Source organism: Spermophilus citellus, assembly GCF_964194105.1.
Source record: "Spermophilus citellus genome assembly, chromosome: 4".
NCBI classification, from domain to species: domain Eukaryota; kingdom Metazoa; phylum Chordata; class Mammalia; order Rodentia; family Sciuridae; genus Spermophilus; species Spermophilus citellus.
In genome coordinates, this window is record NC_138185.1 from 106,209,641 (window position 1) to 106,228,162 (window position 18,522).

At 57.8% G+C, this 18,522-nt stretch overlaps 1 protein-coding gene across 1 annotated transcript in view; it reads left to right on the forward strand.

Moving 5' to 3' along the window:
- Window positions 1–17,847, forward strand: part of CSPG4 (chondroitin sulfate proteoglycan 4) — a 36,147-nt gene extending 18,300 nt beyond the window's left edge. Inside the window, exons 2-10 of the mRNA XM_081290066.1 lie at window positions 1,138–1,301; window positions 3,181–6,717; window positions 7,819–8,301; window positions 8,625–8,801; window positions 10,245–10,443; window positions 10,536–10,670; window positions 10,795–10,961; window positions 14,701–14,884; window positions 15,180–17,847. Coding sequence (XP_081146192.1) covers window positions 1,138–1,301; window positions 3,181–6,717; window positions 7,819–8,301; window positions 8,625–8,801; window positions 10,245–10,443; window positions 10,536–10,670; window positions 10,795–10,961; window positions 14,701–14,884; window positions 15,180–17,014 — 6,881 coding nt within the window. The 3' untranslated portion in view covers window positions 17,015–17,847. The remainder of the gene's footprint in view (window positions 1–1,137; window positions 1,302–3,180; window positions 6,718–7,818; window positions 8,302–8,624; window positions 8,802–10,244; window positions 10,444–10,535; window positions 10,671–10,794; window positions 10,962–14,700; window positions 14,885–15,179) is intronic.
- The last annotated feature ends 675 nt before the right edge of the window (window positions 17,848–18,522 follow it).

Here is an 18,522-nt window from a genome sequence, read left to right on the forward strand (position 1 = left end):
GGTGGAGTCAAGGTTACAATTATTCTAATCACTGCAAAAGGAATGGACCAGAAATTGTGGTGGCAGGTTGGAGATCAAGGGAGGCTAATTTTAGGAAACTGCCTAAAGAAAATAGCAACTAATAAAAGGAAGTGTCCCAGTGTGGTACAAGAGGAACCCTAAGCAGTGACCAAACAGGCTCTGCTGTTTTGGGAGCCCTCTTTGGCCTGCTCAGCAGACCCTTTGGCCTCCCACACCGTGTCTTCAGCCTCGGGCCCCAGATTGGCCTGAGGAAGGAGGATCTCAGCTGTTGTCATCCCAAACTCCTTGGCCATGGTGGAAACATAGGGGTGGATCTGAGTGCTCACCAGGGACTGGTAACAGCTCTGCAGCAGGAAGCAATAGCAGTGGGGATGGAGGAAGTTTTGGCCAATTTTGGGTCTGACACTGCAAGTGGTTTCCATCTGGCCTCCGAGCCTTTGCTCCTTGGCAGACTCAGACCAACAAGCCACTACCCCCACCCCAAAATGCAGCTGTTAAGAATGGCCTAGGAGAAGAGCCGGGTGGGTGGGCTGTCTGTCTGAGAACCACCATCAGGCATCAGCATGGCCCCAGCCAACCATGAAGGTAGACGTGGTGTGACAAGGATTGCCCAGGAACCCTTGCTGGTATGGTGCCCCTGGGGGCACCCAGGAGAAGGAATGTTAGCAGGGATTAGCTTGGATTAGAAGTGATTCTTCTGACACTCCATTTCAAGGCTCTGTGACCACCAAACAAGGTTTTCAGGCCAGGGATGGTTTCCTATGGACCAGGGAGGTTCCACACTGAGGCGAGAGTCTCTGGGGCCCCGGGGAGGAGAACCAGAGCTGTCTGAGGCCTTCTGCCCTACACCTCTAAGAAAGGGATCTAGGTTACTGGAAACTTCTGGTCTGGCCTTCTTCATGTCCAAGGCCTGGACTGGACACAAGGTGAAACTGTGCCTTCTGCTGGGAGCAAGAGGATTCCGGAGCTGGCCAATACTCTCAGGCTGGGCCACAGAGAACCAGGAGGGTACCTCAGCCCAGGACCCCCTCCCTGCAGCCACCTGCCTATCTCTGCAGCACCTCTCCTCCTCCAGGTAAGGTGTGAGCCTTGACCACAGCTCCCTCTCTCACCCAGCCTCCTTCTTCGGTGAGAACCACCTGGAGGTGCCCATGGCCACTGCCCTGACCAACATAGACCTACAGCTGCAATTCTCCACGTCTCAGCCTGAAGCCCTTCTTCTCCTGGCAGCAGGCCAGGCTGACCACCTCCTGCTGCAACTCTACTCCGGACGCCTACAGGTCAGTGACATTCCTCTGGGACCAGGGACAGGATTCTCAAGCTTAGAATGATGCCCAGCTGGTCACGTGGCCTTATGCAAGTACTTTCACCTTGGGGTCTCAAGTGCTGCACTGCAAATGGGTAGCAGCAGCCCAGAAAATGTGACTCCCTCATAAAAAGACTCTGCCCCCCAGCCACCTCCAGCCTGGCCCCTCACCATGTCCCTAGCTGGACTTCAGCTCTGAGCACCCTGAACCGGTTCCCATTCCCTGGCCATCAGCGACTTCTGGCTGCAGGCCTTTGCTCCCACACCACCTCTACCGTGTGTTCACCCTTCTCTGGGCCTGCTGAGCCCGGGATCCTTCCCATCTCAATGCAAACAGCCTGTTTTATTTAGCTTTTTTGCTGCCGTGACTAAAAGACCTGACCAGAACAATTGCAGGGGAAGAAAAGTTTATTTGGGGGCTCACGTTTTCAAAGGTCTTAGTTCACAGACGACAGCTTCTTTCCTCGGGGCTCAAGGTGGGGCAAAGCATCATGGAGGAAGAGCGTGGCGCAGGAAGCTGTTCACATTCATGATCAGAAGGCAGAAAGAGAGACTCCACTTGCCAGATACAAAATATATACCCCAAAGCCATGCCCCCAATGTTCCACCTCCTCCAGCCACACCCCACCTGCCTCGAGCTACCACCCAGTTAATCCAATCATGGGATTAATTCACTGATTGGGTTAAGACTCTGACAACCCGATCATTTCTCCCGTGAATTGCATTGTCTCACACATGTGCTTTTGGGGGACACCTCACATAACACATCACTTTGCCCAGAGAGTCCCCTGGTGCTTACCTTACCTAGGCCCCCTCTCCTGAGCTCCCACTGTCCACTGGGCATTCCCTGGCACTGCATTAGTTAGCCTGCGTGGCTATTGTTCATCCATTGATGGTAATGGCCAGTATTGCCAACTGAGCCTCCTCATTTTTCCCTTGATCCTTTAACACAAGCTTTATTACCAAGGAATCTTCTGGCTCTCCCTTGAGTCTTCCCTCTAATCATGAAGAGTGTGAGAACCCAGGGCCTTAGTCCACATCTGGCAGATCCATCTGCTCCACACCCCAGTGGGAAGAGGACTGTGGCCTGATCAGTCTGCTGACACCATTGCTTCTCACTGCCACAAGGTGTCACTGTGGAACTCGGGCCTGGTATGGCCTGGTGCTGATGCAGTTCTGCCCTGCAGGAATGATGGTGGTGGCCACCCCTGTAGAGGGTGCTCCATACTGGGACTCCCAAGGTCCCATGCTCTACCACCACCCATTCTACTGTCTGGTTGTGGAAGTATCAATACAGCCAGTGCTGGTGTTGATGTTATGGAAGACCCCCACATACACAGAGTCCCCCCAAGTCAGGGAGATTTTCTTTACTAAACTATCAAAACACTGATTGAGTCCCCATCCCTGAACAGTGATCCCAGCTGCCTTAGTCACCCTGATTGCCTTCAGTGACTTTGCCTTTCTTAGGGAGTCTTTCAGACAATTTCCAGGTGCTCATTTTTTTGGAGGTAGAATTTTCTAGAACCCATGGTGATTCTTCTGGCACCTCTCACCCAAGGAAAGAGGAAGAAGAATAAAGATATATGAATTGAATCTTTGGGAGAAAATCTTGCTCTGCAACAGTCCCCTGTGAGCAGGAATCAGATTCACATCAGGGTCCCTGAGTCTCTCCAGACCTGGCTGAGTTCCTTTTGCTGAGTTTTCTGGAGATGAGTAAAGAAATGGCAAGAAGGCAACAAGGGCCCTTGTCCTAGGACCGCTTTTTCAGGGAACCCCAAGTATGAGGGATACACTATGCTTTTGTAGGGGAAGTGGTGGATTCAGGGTGTTCTGATCTCCCTGTCTCTCCTCAGGTCAGACTCGTTCTGGGCCACGAGGAGCTGAGGCTGCAGACACCAGGGGAGATGCTGCTCAGCGACTCAGCCCCCCACACTGTGGTGCTCACCATTTCCGACAGCTGGGCCCTGCTCTCTGTCGATGGGCTTCTGAACACCTCCGCCCCAGTCCAGGGAGCCCCCCTAGAGATCCCCTATGGGCTCTTTGTGGGGGGCTGTGGGAGCCTCAGCCTGCCTTACCTGAGAGGAACCAGCCGACCCCTGAGGGGCTGCCTCCATGCGGCCACCCTCAATGGCCGTAGCCTTCTCAGGCCACTGACCCCTGATGTTCCTGACGGCTGTGCTGAGGAGTTCTCTGCTGGCGATGATGTGGCCCTGGGCTTCTCTGGGCCCCACTCACTGGCTGCCTTCCCTGCCTGGAGCACTCAGGACGAAGGCACGCTGGAGTTTACGCTCACCACCCAGAGCCGGCAGGCACCCTTGGCCTTCCAGGCAGGGGGCCGGCCCGGGGACTTCATCTATGTAGACATATTCGAGGGCCACCTGCGGGCTGTGGTTGAGAAGGGCCAGGGCACCGTGCTGCTTCACAACAGTGTGCCTGTGGCCGACGGACAGCCCCATGAGGTGAGCATCCACATGGATGCTCACCGGCTGGAAATCTCTGTGGACCAGTACCCCACACGTACGTCCAACCGTGGGGTCCTCAGCTACCTAGAGCCACGTGGCAGTCTCCTCCTGGGGGGACTGGACACAGAGGCCTCCCGTCACCTCCAGGAACACCGCCTGAGCCTGGCCCCGGGGGCTGCCAACGCCTCCCTGCTGGGCTGCATGGAGGACCTCAGCGTCAATGGCCAGAGGCAGGGGCTCCGGGAAGCCCTGCTCACTCGCGGCATGACGGCCGGCTGCAGGCTAGAGGGAGACGAGTACGAGGAGGACGGCTATGGCCCCTACGAGGCTTTCTCCACCGTGGCACCTGAGGCTTGGCCAGTCATGGAGCTGCCTGAGCCATGCATCCCCGAACCCGGACTGCCTCCTGTCTTTGCCAACTTTACCCAACTGCTGACCATCAGCCCACTTGTGGTGGCCGAGGGTGGCACGGCCTGGCTTGAGTGGCGGCATGTGCAGCCCACACTGGACCTGACTGAAGCTGAGCTCCGCAAATCCCAGGTGCTGTTCAGTGTGAGCCGAGGGGCACGCCATGGCGAGCTGGAGCTGGACATCCCCGGTGCCCAGGCCCGGAAGATGTTCACTCTGCTGGACGTGGTGAACCGCAAGGCCCGCTTCGTCCATGATGGCTCTGAGGACACCTCCGACCAGCTGGTGCTGGAGGTGTCAGTGACAGCTCGGGCACCTGTGCCCTCTTGCTTACGGAGGGGTCAAACTTACCTCCTGCCCATCCAGATCAACCCTGTCAATGACCCACCCCAAATCATCTTCCCGCACGGGAATCTCATGATGATCCTGGAACACACACAGAAGCCTCTGGGGCCCGAGATTTTCCAGGCTTATGACCCCGACTCTGCCTGCGAGGGCCTCACCTTCCAGCTCCTAGGTGCTTCCACCCGCCTCCCTGTGGAGCACCGAGACCAGCTTGGGGAGCCGGCCACGGAGTTCTCCTGCCGGGAGCTAGAGGCCGGTAGCATCGTGTACGTCCACCGCGATGGCCCCGCACAGGACCTGACATTCCGTGTCAGTGATGGGCTGCAGGCTAGCCCCCCAGCCACACTGAAGGTAGTGGCTGTCCGGCCAGCCATCCGGATCCGCCACAGCACGGGGCTGCGCCTGGCCCAGGGCTCTGCCACCCCTATCTTGCCCGCCAACCTGTCGGTGGAGACCAACGCTGTGGGGCAGGATGTGAGTGTGCTGTTCCGAGTCACGGGCACCCTGCAGTTTGGGGAGCTGCAGAAGCAGGGGGCAGGCGGGGCGGAGGGCGCTGAGTGGTGGGCCACACAGGCGTTCCACCAGCGCGACGTGGAGCAGGGCCGGGTGAGGTACCTGAGCACCGATCCCCAGCACCACTCTGAGGACACCATGGAGAACCTGGCCCTGGAGGTGCAGGTGGGCCAGGAGACTCTGAGCAATCTGTCCTTCCCAGTGAGCATCCAGAGAGCCACGGTGTGGATGGTGCGGCTAGAGCCGCTGCACACCCAGAACACCCAGCAGGAGGTCCTCACCGCAGCCCACCTGGAGGCTGCCGTGGAGGAGGCAGGCCCGGGGCCCCGGTCCTTCCACTACGAGGTGACGCAGGCCCCCAGGAAAGGCAACCTTCAACTACAGGGCAGGAGGCTGGCAGATGGTGAGAGTTTCAGCCAGGATGACCTGCAGGCTGGGCGGGTGACCTATGGGGCCACAGCACGGGCCTCAGAGGCAGTCGAGGACTCCTTCCGCTTCCGGGTCACGACCCCTCCACACTTCTCCCCGCTCTATACTTTCCCTATCCACATCGGTGGTGACCCAGATGCTCCGGTGCTCACCAACGTCCTCCTCTCCGTGCCCGAGGGTGGTGAGGGTGTCCTCTCTGCTGACCACCTCTTTGTCAAGAGTCTCAACAGTGCCAGCTACCTCTATGAGGTCATGGAGCGACCCCGCCATGGAAGGTTGGCTTGGCGGGGGCCACAGGACCAGGCCACCATGGTAACATCCTTCACCAATGAAGACCTGCTGCGTGGCCGGCTGGTCTACCAGCATGATGACTCCGAGACCACAGAAGATGATATCCCATTTGTGGCCACCCGCCAGGGCGAGGGCAGCGGTGACATGGCCTGGGAGGAGGTTCGGGGTGTCTTCCGAGTGGCCATCCAGCCTGTGAATGACCACGCCCCTGTGCAAACCATCAGCCGTGTCTTTCACGTGGCCCGAGGTGGACAGCGGCTGTTGACGACAGACGACGTGGCCTTCAGCGATGCCGACTCGGGCTTCACTGATGCTCAGCTGGTGCTGACCCGCAAGGACCTCCTCTTTGGCAGCATCGTGGCTGTGGATGAGCCAAGCCGGCCCATTTACCGCTTTACACAGGAGGACCTCAGGAAGAGGCAGGTCCTGTTTGTGCACTCAGGGGCTGACCACGGCTGGCTGCAGCTGCAGGTGTCCGATGGGCAGCACCAGGCCACCGCGATGCTCGAGGTACAGGCCTCCGCGCCCTACCTCCGTGTGGCCAATGGCTCCAGCCTCGTGGTCCCTCAAGGAGGCCAGGGCACCATCGATACCGCAGTGCTCCATCTGGACACCAACCTGGACATCCGCAGTGGGGATGAGGTCCATTATCACGTCACAGCTGGCCCTCGCTGGGGGCAGCTGCTCCGGGCTGGCCAGCCAACCACCAGCTTCTCCCATCAGGATTTGCTGGATGGGGCCATTCTCTACAGCCACAATGGCAGCCTCAGCCCCCGTGACACCCTATCCCTCTCTGTGGAAGCAGGGCCAGTGCACACAGATGCCACCCTACAGGTGACCATTGCTCTGGAGGGCCCAGTGGCCCCACTGCAACTGGTTCAGCACAAAAAGATCTACGTCTTCCAGGGGGAAGCAGCTGAGATCAGAAGGGACCAGCTGGAGGTGAGGAGCTAGGTGGACCAGGCTGGGCCTGGTGGGGCCTCCAAGGCGGCCTCCTGCGGAGCAAGCTTGTGTGCTGGGGATGTGAGTGCTGGCTTCTGGGGTGAGTGTGCCCTTGCCTCGGTGTGTACCTGTACGTGTTGTGGCCCACAGGTTCTGGGGAACTTGTGGGACACACATCTGTCCATGAGTTGTATGTGCCTTCAGATATACACACTTGTGCGCCTGCTATGGCTAGCCATGCAGACTCCTGGGCTATAGATAGGCGCTCAGAATCTTTGAAGTGGAGCCCAAAGTCTGCATTCTAGTAAGTTCCCAGGGAGGTTATCATGGGCACAGAGATTTGAGAGTTGCTGGACGTGGAAACAGGCTTCAGTGTCCCTCAAGTTCCTGCACTCTCAGTTCCTTCTCCAGACCCCCATATGAGGACTGTGACAATCTGTGAAGGGCTTCTCACCACCCAGGAACCTCGCAGCGGTTCTGGCAGGCTCACTGACTTGCTGTGTGACCTCGGGCCAGGCCCTTGCCCTCTCTTGGCTGTATTCTCCTACACTGCCAGTTTCTGAAGCCCTTCTGGTTCTGAGTGTCTGGAGTTTTGGAGAGACTGACTAAACACATCTGGCGTCAGGATGTCCCCCCACTAGAGAAGGCTGTGTTTGAGCCAGGCTTTGAAGAATATAGGGTGTCAATAGCAGGGTAAAGGGATGATATTCCAAGCAGAGGCACAGGATCAGAAATGTGCATTTGGTGGTAGTGTTTAGCCTTGTTTTTTGTGGCTCCATTTCTTCAGATGAGGGAGCACCCCACAGCTTTTGGGCAGGTCCCCCTCCATACTCTCTGGGATCTGGAGTGTGGGAGCCTGTGCCTCTAGGAAGGACTGGGCGCCCTCTGGTGGCCAGAGATTGTAACAGCAGGGTGGGGGACAGAAGGCTCCAGGCAAACCAGGCATCACCTTAGCAAAGTCTGAGTACAACCATGTGTGTGTGTGTGTGTGTGTGTGTGTGTGTGTGAGAGAGAGAGAGAGAGAGAGAGAGAGAGAGAGAGAGAGAGAGAGACGGCCCCTCTGTGGCCTGCTGTGAGTCCCCACTGCCTTCTGTTGACCAGGCAGCCCAGGAGGCAGTACCACCAGCAGACATCATGTTCTCAGTGAAGAGCCCCCCAAGTGCCGGCTACCTGGTGATGGTGTCGCAGGGTGCCTCAGCGGATGAGCCACCCAGGCTGGACCCCGTGCACAGCTTCCCTCAGGAGGCCGTGGATGCAGGCCGTGTCCTGTACCTACACTCCCGTCCTGAGGCCTGGCGTGATACCTTCTCCCTGGACGTGACCTCTGGCCTGGGTGCTCCCCTCGAGGGCATCCTTATGGAGTTGGAGGTGCTGCCCACTGCCATCCCCCTGGAGGCGCAGAACTTCAGTGTCCCTGAGGGTGGTACCCGCACCTTGGCCCCTCCGCTGCTCCGTGTCACGGGGCCTTACTTCCCCACGCTGCCAGGCCTCAACCTGCAGGTGCTGGAGCCGCCCCGGCACGGGGCCCTGCAGAGGGAGGAGCAAGCTCAAGATGGGACCCTCAGCACCTTCTCCTGGAAAGAGGTACAGCTGTCTGGGAGACCCAGGGGCTGTGTGGTTGCCCACCCCTGGGCACAGAGTGAGGAGCCCCAGAAATTCCCAGTCTAGGGGTAGGTACCAAGAAGAGAAGGGGAGCCACAGAATTTAGGGACCACCCATCTCACTTTCCCCTGGATCCCTTGGGATGTAGAAATTATTCTTCCCGCCTTCCCGCTATGGAAACTAAAGCTCTGAAGAGGCGGTCTCCTCCTACACCCAAAAGCAGGGCATGAGGGTGCTGGGCCTGAGACCCCCGGTAAGTCCCAGTCCTGCTGGGGCCTGACCACCAGCCCTACGCCTGCCTGTAGGTGGAGGAGCAGCTGATCCGCTATGTGCACGATGGGAGCGAGACACTGACAGACAGCTTTGTCCTGGTGGCAAATGCTTCCGAGGTGGACCGCCAGAGTCATCCCGTGACCTTCGCCATCACCATCCTGCCAGTTAATGACCAGCCCCCTGTCCTCATCACAAACACAGGCCTGCAGGTGGGAGCATCCCTGGGACCACCCCCACCTCTGCTCCTATGAAGGGGCCAGGGTCCCCTACTTCCCTGCATATAGTACACCCCCTCCAAGTCTCAGTTTCCTCCTCTGCAAAGTGGCACATGCCTTAGTAGGTTGTTGGAAGACGAGATGGGATACCATGCCAAGGATAGAACACAGGGGTGAGCTTTCGTTGTTGGATGCTTTCAAGTGCAGCCAGTAGCCTCATGGATGGCTATACTGGCCCTGCTAGCTCCTGGACTCACTTGTAGCAGAAGGCTTTTCCTAAAGCAAAACACCTGACAGAATTTCTTACAAGTCCTTAAGGGTGGTCCTGAGGTGGGGAGAAGTTAAGCCTCCACCTCCATCCTCCACAAGCAGAGGCCGTAGCTGGGCTCTCCAGACCCTTATGTCACCACAGAGCAGTGGCACCCCCACTCTGCAGAGGTGAAGACTGAGGCCCGGACAGGATAGAAGTTACTTGTGGAACAGAAAGGCTGCAGCTTGGCCCAGCCCACATGGCACAACACGGGATAGTCAGGGCTTTGATTGCCAGCTTCCGGGGTGAAGACACCCCCGTCAGTAGGAGCTCTATAAGGTTCCAAGCAGGGGCAGTGGCTCATGCCTGTAATTCTGTTGACTCAGGGGACTGAGGTGCAAAGATAGAAAGTTCAAGGCACCTTAGCAAGGCCATATCTCAAAATAAATTTTAAACCATGTCCCCACCATTTTTTTTTTCTTTGTACAAGGGATTGAATCCAGGGGTGCTTTACCACTGAGCCACATCTCCAGCCCTTTTTATTCTTTGAGAGTCTTGATAAGTTGTTGAGGTTAGCCTCCAGCTTGCAATCCTCCTGCTGCCTCAGCCTCCCCAGTCATTGGGATCACTGGCATGTGCCACCATGCCTGGCTCAAAATAAAAAAGGGTTATGGAGGTAGCTCAGTGGTAGCGCACTTGCCTCACATGTGCAAGGCCCTCGGTTCAACTCCAAGTACTAAATAATTTCCAGAAGAGGGCTAAGCTTGGCTGTCTCTGACATAGGGCACAGAGTCCTTTGTGGTTTAGGATATACCTTGGGGGGGCAGCTGTGGGGCAGGGAAACCAGTATGACTCAAGACTAACGGCTGCCTGGGCAACCACCGGCCAGGAATGCTGTGTGGCAGTTTGGCCACCAGGTGGTGCCATCCACCCATGTTTGTGTCCCCAGCCCTGGGCTGGAGCCTCTTCTTCCTAGGGCTGTAAGAGGGAGGAGCCCAGGAATGCCAAAAGCCCATCGTTTCTGGGAATGGGGGTCCCTCTCAACACTGCCCATGAGTGATTGACCCAGAAGGACATGTAACCGGACCTAGGGGCAAGACCCCACCCCTCAGATGGTGGCCCCAGGCCAGGAGGACGGGGGTGGGTAAGCATGGCAGGATGGAACCTTCACAGGCCTATGTCCCCAGATGTGGGAGGGGGCCACTGTGCCCATACCTACTGAGGCCCTTCGGAGCACAGACGGCGACTCGGGACCCGAGGACCTGGTCTACACCATTGAGCAGCCCAGCAACGGGCGTGTAGTGCTGCGCATGGCGCCAGGCACCGAGGTCCACCACTTCACACAGGCCCAGCTGGACAGTGGGCTTGTACTGTTCTCGCACAGAGGTGAGTGCTCGGGTTTCTGCAGCTGGTGGGGATGTCCTGAGGGTAGGGACCCGTCTTGGGCCTATGGGATTCAGCTCCACCCCTGTCCTCAGGAGCCCTGGATGGAGGCTTCCGCTTTGACCTCTCTGATGGGGAGCACACTTCCTCCGGACACTTCTTCCGCGTGGCAGCCCAGAAGCAAGTGCTGCTGTCGCTGGAGGGCAGCCGGACACTGACCGTCTGCCCAGGTGGGTCTGCTGAGTAGCTGGAGCAGAGCTGAGGGCAGCCACCAGGACCATGTGGCCTCTGGTGGCTGCAGGGTTTGCCTTGGCTCCTGGGAAAAGGCTGACCAGCCCTTTTTGCCTCTCACAGAGTCTGTCCAGCCTCTCAGCAGCCAGAGCCTGAGAGCCAGCTCCAGCGCAGGCACGGACCCCCACCACCTGTTCTACAGGGTGCTGCGGGGACCCCAGCTTGGCCGGCTATTCCACGTCCAGCAGGGCAGTGCTGGGGAGGCCCTGGTGAACTTCACTCAGGCTGAGGTAAGGGCGCAACTCTGCAGCCACCGCAGGTCTCCATCCAAACTCAGGTGACCTGCAGGGCCTAAAGACTTCCACGTGAACACGGGTACCAGCTCCAGCATCATTAGCAGCAAAGTTCCCCGGGGCATGCACTCCAGGTACTGCCAGGCAGGTGGGGCTTAGTGGTCCAAGGGAGCAGGACAAGGATACAGAAGGTCAGGGCTACAGGGTCCCAAAGCTGCAACTAGATCCTAGAGGCTTGGAAAGGTGCAGGGGAGAAGGCAGCAGAGGCAGCCCAGTAGCTGGTGAGGGGCGGTGCTTGGTTCAGGGGATAGAGCTTGAGATGAAGTTAGGCTGAGGGCAGAGGAGTGAGCCTGGGGCTCAAGTCAGGTGCCCCCAAGGAGCAGAGCAGGCCGTGGGAACAGCTCGGTAGACAGGCAGCTGAGTAGGCCAGGCTGGGAGTGAAGTCACTGCCACCCATCAGAGCAGCTTCAGAGTATAGCTGTCCCTGGGCATACCAGGGCCACCAGTCAGAATTAGAACTCTCAGTCCCAGGTAGAGGCAGGCTGCTAAGCTGCTGGGATTGCAGGGCTCTCTGCTAACTGCACCCATGGGGCCAGCCGCCGTCATGTAGATGCCTCTATAAATAGAGGTGCTGTGAGTTTCCTGACAGCCTTGTCTTTCCCCAAAGGCGGAGAAGAACACGGCCTCTGCTGAGATGCCGGTGCCCCTGATGCTCCTTCCCAGAGGCTGTGTTGGTGTCCAGGCCCAGCACAGGATCCCAGTTAGTCCTAAGCAGGGGCAGTCTCGGGGTGCTCAGGACTGGTACTGCTTCAAGGACCTCCCGAGGGACCTGCCTTCCCTCTAAAACAGTAGACCCCACCTCCAGGTCCCTCTCCAACTCCCCTTCCTCTCCTCCCAGAGACCTCCTAAGCCCTAATCATTGCTTCCCACCCCACCAGGGTGCCCAGTCTCTTCTGAGAAGCACCACGTTAAGTGGAACTCAGCACGTGACAAGCCAGTCCCTGCCCCAGCAAGTAGCACAGACAGGGAAGGGGATGGCTTTGACCAAGGTGGAGGGAGAGCTCTTAGGCCTATCGTATCAATGCTGTAAAGCTGGGTTTCCTGTTCTCCTGGAACCCCAGCTCCTACGAGGGCCCCTTGCCTGCCCTCTCCCACAGCAAAATACCCATCAGGCTACAGCAGCTGAGTACCCCAAGTCTCTAGGAGCCGTAACATTGAAATTCAGGGAGAAGGCACAGGAGGAGGCTGTATGTGCCCCTCCCCAGCTCCACAGTCCCCACATTAACTTTCCTCATACCCCAGCAAAGTGAAGAGCTAGACTGAATGGCCACCAGGGGCCCAGGCTGGCAGTGTCACCCAGGGAGGCTGGGAAGAGGCTACGTGGCAGAGACACCTTCCTCCACTAGGGGTAGGGGGCAGGGCAAGACCAGACTGGCAGTGTTTTAATAGCATCGCTGTCCTACAATCCTCTGAGCTAGGCAGGGCAGGGATCAGGTGTCCCCACTTTGCAGATAAGGAAACTAAGGCTCATGGAGGTCAGGTGAGAGCACGTGGCTAGTAAGAGACAAAACCAGCACTGCCTTCTGACTGCTGATCTTCCTTTCACCAGAGGACAGTGCTTGTTTCCCGCAGCCCAGGGATCCCTCCTCCCTGCCCTGGATTTACCTGACTCCCCTCCAGACACCGCCTACTCACAGGAGTTCTGGAACACAGACATCCAGCCTCCTACACCCACTGCTTGGGGGTCTCCATTCCCTGGCAGCCTGTTCATCAGCCTAGGAGTCTTTCATTCTTTGCAATCTACATCTGAGCCACAGATGTGTTTTATTTGGGCACACTTTGAATTTATATTTTTAAGTTAATCATCAGCATATAAATCATGGTGTTCCCAAAACCCTGATTATCCATTTCTTAAAAGGCCTGTGTTCTCTCTTGTAGCAAACTCCTGAGGATCAGCGCCTCCCTTAGCACAAGATCTCCTCCCCATTTAGACCAGTTTGTTCCCAGCCCATCCCAGTCCCTGCTGTGCCTGGAGTCTCTGCACACTAAGTTTCTATTCAGAGCTGGTGCCATGGCACATGCCTGTAATCGCAGCGATTGTTGGAGGGAGTTGAAGTCACAGAAGCAACAGGGTTATTATGGGGCCTTTGTGTTCAAATGGTGAGCCATTATAGAATTTGAGCAAAAGAGTGACCTAATAAGCTGGGGACAATGGTATATGCTGTAGTCTCAGCTGCTCAGGAGGCTGAGGCAGGAGAATCACTTGAGCCCAAGAGTTGGAGACCAGCCTGGGCAACATAGCAAGAACTTGACTCAGAAGAGAAAAAAAAAATCTTAACCTTGACTTTTAGTCTCACTTTGTTTCCATATAAAGAACAAACTGTAGAGGTCGCGGGCCAGCAACCAAGCCTGGAAGTTATTGCTACAATCCAGGCAGGAGATGTGGTGGTGAAGAACAGCCACAGAGGACTTCTGTGGTTCTTACTGAGACACTGATGAGTTGAGCTGCCGTCATCTGTGGTGGGAGACTGGGAGGCAGGGCAGAGCAGGAGTCCAAATGAGCTGTGAAGCTTGAGATGTCCATTGGACATCCACATGGTACTGCTGAGGACTTGGGTAGAAATCTAAGTCTGGAGCCAGGTGCAGTGGGTCACGCCTGTAATCCCAGCAGTTTGGGAGGCTGAAACAGGAGGATCGCAAGTTCAAAGCCAGCCTCAGCAACTTAGCAAGGCCCTAAGCAACTCAGTGAGACCTGGTCTCAAAAAACAAAAAGGGCTGGGGATGTGGCTTAGTGGTTAAAGCACCCCTGAGTTCATTCCCCACGACCAAAAAAAAAAAAAAAAAAAAGAAAGAAATCTGGGTCTCAGGTTCAGGCAAGAGCATTCTGCTTGAAAGCACCAGGGAGTCTAGCAGGACAGAGTCAGAGGCCTCTCCATAAGACGCTGGAGAGAAGTAAAGAAACCATCAAGAGTCTGTGAGCTAGGAGGAGAACCCAGAGAGTAGATTGGCCCAGAAGTCAACAGCTATCTTGGAGAAGGACTGCTCCATTGGTCAATGATGCCGAGCAGGTCCGTGAGGCCCGAGACCCTGCCCCGGGGTCTGACACCCCTGAGACCCCTGTGCCCTTGGCAAGAACAGGTTTTGGATCACAAGCCTGAGTGGAGCGACTGACGATGTGTGGAGGAGGACGTGGACTTTTTTTCTGGGGGAGTTTTGCTACAAAGAAAAGCAGTAAGGCAGGAGGTTGCGAGCACTGGTGGAAAAAGTGAAGTGGATAGGAGTGTTTTTAAGATAGAAGGAAGAATATTATGGTTAAATAATGCAGAGAATGATTGTGGGGGGTCACTGATCCAAATGGAGAAAGAAAGGAGATTATAGAAGTGGTGTGTTTAGTAAGTCAGAGAGGAAGGGACCTGGTGGATCACAAGGACTTGCAGTCGATGGGAGCACAGTTAGATGATGGCATTCCCCAGGGACTGAGAGCTGGGGATTGGCCCAGCTGGCGGAACTGGGATAGGAACCCAGGCAGCTGACTCCAGAGCCCAGCCCTTTGCTGCCACTCAACTGCCTAATGGAGACCCCTGAGCTGGTGAGGCAGAGAGCAGAGTACACACTCACACAGGCCTGGGCACAGCTGGGAGAGCACAGAGTGAGGCTGGGCACTGGAGTATTGGGGAAACAGGAGTGCCCAGTGCCGGTGCCAGCCTGTCACCCTCAACAACGGTGTCTCCTTCAGGTATATGCTGGGAATGTCCTATATGAGCATGAGATGTCCCCTGAGCCCTTCTGGGAAGCCCATGATGCCATAGAGCTCCTGCTGTCCTCGCCCCCTGCTCCTGACATGGCTGCCACCCTCGCTGTGACTATCTCTTTTGAGGCCACCTGTCCCCAGCGTCTCACCCGCCTCTGGAGAAACAAAGGTGAGAAGCTGATGCCCTGGCAAGGTTGGGGGTGAAGGGAGAGGCCCCACGAGGAGGGCAACAGGACTGGTCAGCAGCTCCTATTACAGCTCCCCGAGATCTGGGAAGTTATAGGAAGGGTGGGTTGGGGGCTTTGTGATGGGGGGATAGAATCCTTGTCCCCCCAGGGCCCCTAGCCCAATTCTGGGGTACCTGGCCTGAAGGAAGGCACAACCTTGCCCTGGAGTCCCCCTTCTAGCCATCTGGGCTCTTCCCTCAGTGGACTGGACCTTCACAGCCTGTGTCCCACCCCCAGGTCTCTGGGTCTCTGAGGGCCAGCGGGCCAAGATCACCGTCTCTGCCCTTGATGCCTCCAACCTCCTGGCCAGCGTCCCAGCATCCCAGCGCCCCGAGCATGACGTGCTGTTCCAAGTCACCCAGTTTCCTACCCGGGGCCAGCTGTTGGTGTCTGAGGAGCCCCTCCACGCCGGGAGGCCCCACTTCCTGCAGTCCGAGGTGGCCGCGGGACAGCTGGTGTATGCCCACGGTGGTGGGGGCACCCAGCAGGATGGCTTCCGCTTCCGAGCTCATCTCCAGGGGCCAGCTGGGGCCTCCGTAGTGGGACCCCAAACCTCAGAGGCCTTCAGCATCACCGTGCGGGATGTGAACGAGAGGCCTCCGCAGCCGCAGGCCTCCATGCCGCTGCGGCTCACGCGGGGCTCTCGCGCCCTGGTCTCCCGAGCCCAACTGAGTGTGGTAGACCCAGACTCAGCTCCTGGGGAGATCGAGTATGAGGTGCAGAGGGCACCCCACAATGGCTTCCTGAGTCTGCTGGGGGGCAGCCCGGGGCCCACGACCCGCTTCACACAGGCCGACGTGGATGCGGGGCGACTGGCCTTTGTGGCCAATGGGAGCAGCGTGGCGGGAGTCTTCCAGCTGAGCATGTCTGATGGGGCCAGCCCGCCTCTGCCCATGACCCTGGCTGTGGACGTCTTGCCTTCTGCCATCCAGGTGCAGCCGCGAGCCCCCCTGGAGGTGCCCCAAGCCCTGGGGCGCTCCCCCCTGAGCCGGCAGCAGCTCCAGGTGGTTTCGGATCGGGAGGAGCCCGACGTGGCCTACCGCCTCACCCAGGGGCCGCAGTACGGGCACCTCCTGGTGGGCGGGCAGCCTGCCTCAGCCTTCAGCCAGCTCCAGGTGGACCAGGGCGAGGTGGTCTTTGCCTTCACCAACTTCTCCTCCTCTCACGACCACTTCAAGGTCCTGGCGCTGGCCAGGGGTGTCAATGCATCAGCCACAGTGAATGTCACCGTGCGGGCTCTGCTACACGTGTGGGCAGGTGGGCCGTGGCCCCAGGGTGCCACCCTACGCCTGGACTCCACTGTGCTGGATGCCGGTGAGCTGGCCAATCGCACGGGCAGCGTGCCCCGCTTCAGGCTTCTGGCGGGACCCCAGCATGGCCGCGTGGTCCGTGTGCCGCGGGCCAGGACGGAGCCCAGGAGCCGGCCACTTGTGGAGCACTTCACTCAGCAGGACCTGGAGGATGGCAGGCTGGGGCTCGAGGTGGGCAGGCCAGAGGGTAGGGTGCCTGGCCCAGCAGGGGACAGTCTCACTCTGGAACTATGGGCACGGGGTGTCCCACCTGCTGTGGCCTCCCTGGACTTTACTACCGAGCCTTATAATGCAGCCCGGCCCTACAGCGTGGCCCTGCTCAGTGTCCCTGAGGCTGCTCAGACTGACTCAGGGGAGCCAGAGAGCATCCCTCCCACGGGTGAGCCAGGCCCGGCAGCATCCAGCCCTGTGCCCACTGTGGCCAGGGGTGGCTTCCTGGGCTTCCTGGAGGCCAACATGTTCAGCATCATCATTCCTGTGTGCCTGGTCCTCCTGCTCCTGGCGCTCATCTTGCCCCTGCTCTTCTACCTCCGTAAACGCAACAAGACGGGCAAGCATGACGTCCAGATCCTGACCGCCAAACCCCGCAACGGCCTGGCCGGGGACACAGAGACTTTTCGCAAGGTAGAGCCAGGCCAGGCCATACCCCTCACAGCTGTGCCTGGACAGGGGTCCCCGCCAGGAGGCCAGCCTGACCCGGAGCTGCTGCAGTTCTGCCGGACACCCAACCCTGCCCTCAGAAATGGCCAATACTGGGTATGAGGCCTGGCCTGGGCCCAGATGCTGACCGGGCCAGGGCCAGGCTTCCATGCCCTGGTGCTGTCTGAGAATTCCCAGAGCAAGAGAGACCTGGAGGCGCCAGGGGTGGATGGTGCTAGTGGACAGCCCCATGGGTCCTGGACAGAGTGCAGTCAAGAGCTGGAACCTTCCTCAGCTACTCAGAAGCTAGAGAACTGCAGGGGCCCAGCAGGAGCAGGCAGGGAGTCAGCCCCCTGCCCTGGAGCTGCTTGGGGCTGTCAAAACCAGGGTGACCTCCTGGGTGGGTCAGGACTCTGGGTCCTGGGTCTGTGACATTGGGTAAGTCACACCTGCCCCAGCTGCTGAGAGAGCAAGGAGAAGGAAGTGCCCCAGGGAGAGAGAGGACATGGGGGTGATTCCTGGCTTTTCCACCCCAACCCAGGCCCCCCTTGTCTCTGCTCCAGGGTTATGGGAAAATTCTTCCCCTCTGGTGTTTTAAGGAGATGGTTTTCCCTGGAGCTGAGAGCCCCTCCACAATAGGAGACAGAAACTGATAGAATAATATATTCCCGGTGCAGGGTGGGTGGGTTGCTCTGGGGATGGCTGTTTTCAGGGGATTGCAGGGAGTTATTTAACAGGTGCTGGGCTGGCTGGGCCTCATGGAGTCCCTAGGGGTGTGGGATGGAGGATCTGAAGCCAGTTCATTCCCAGGGCCCCACTGTGGTGAGCAGTCCTGGAGCAGATGTGTTGGGAAGCATGGAGGGTCTCAGGCTGAGGGCCACTGCGGTGCCTATGTTCCCCTGAACACCAGGGGACAGTTGGCTCCATGGAGCCTGGATAAATGGTGCTTCCGAGGCTCTGGACAGCTGTGTGTTGTTTGTGTCTGACCGTGCACTGGGCCTTTGTCCACATGGGCTTCAGTCTACTGGGGCAGGGCATCTGGCCCTGCCCAGCCAGTGGATGAACAGAGCCAGGCAAGCTCCTGAGTGTCCACTCGCTGGTGCCTTCCATATCTCTTGTCCCCACCTGTGTGGGCAGGTGGCCCAGTCTTTGGATGGGACCAAAGCCCTTCAATTAGGTAGAGATAGGCCAAGTCCTTTACCGGGAGCTTCAAGGAAAACATCAAAATAAATGCTCCCAGCCCTAGATTTTTTTTTTTTTTTTTTTTTTTTTTTGCCTGAGTTTGGGCCTCCACAGCCCTGTCGCTCCCCATTCACTTGTGTTTGGAGTGGCAAAGGAGAAGGTGGGGTGACCTTGGGGACCCTGAGGCGGGAACATGGCACACAGAGGGAGGATGCGGGGGGCTGCCCCAGGTGCTTCCTCTCAACTCCCTGTGGACTTGAAAAGGAAGACTTCTGCTGCCTCCATCCTCCAATAGAAGGACCAAGGGCGCTTCTTCTTGAAGGTACAAGAAGCAGCAAAGACCCAAAGGAGCTAGATGTCCCTGTACGTGGCCTGTCATTTGGTTAGAAATGGGTCCTGAGACCTCTGAGCCATTCTGTGAGTTACCAAGGAGGCGCCACCCTCAGGTC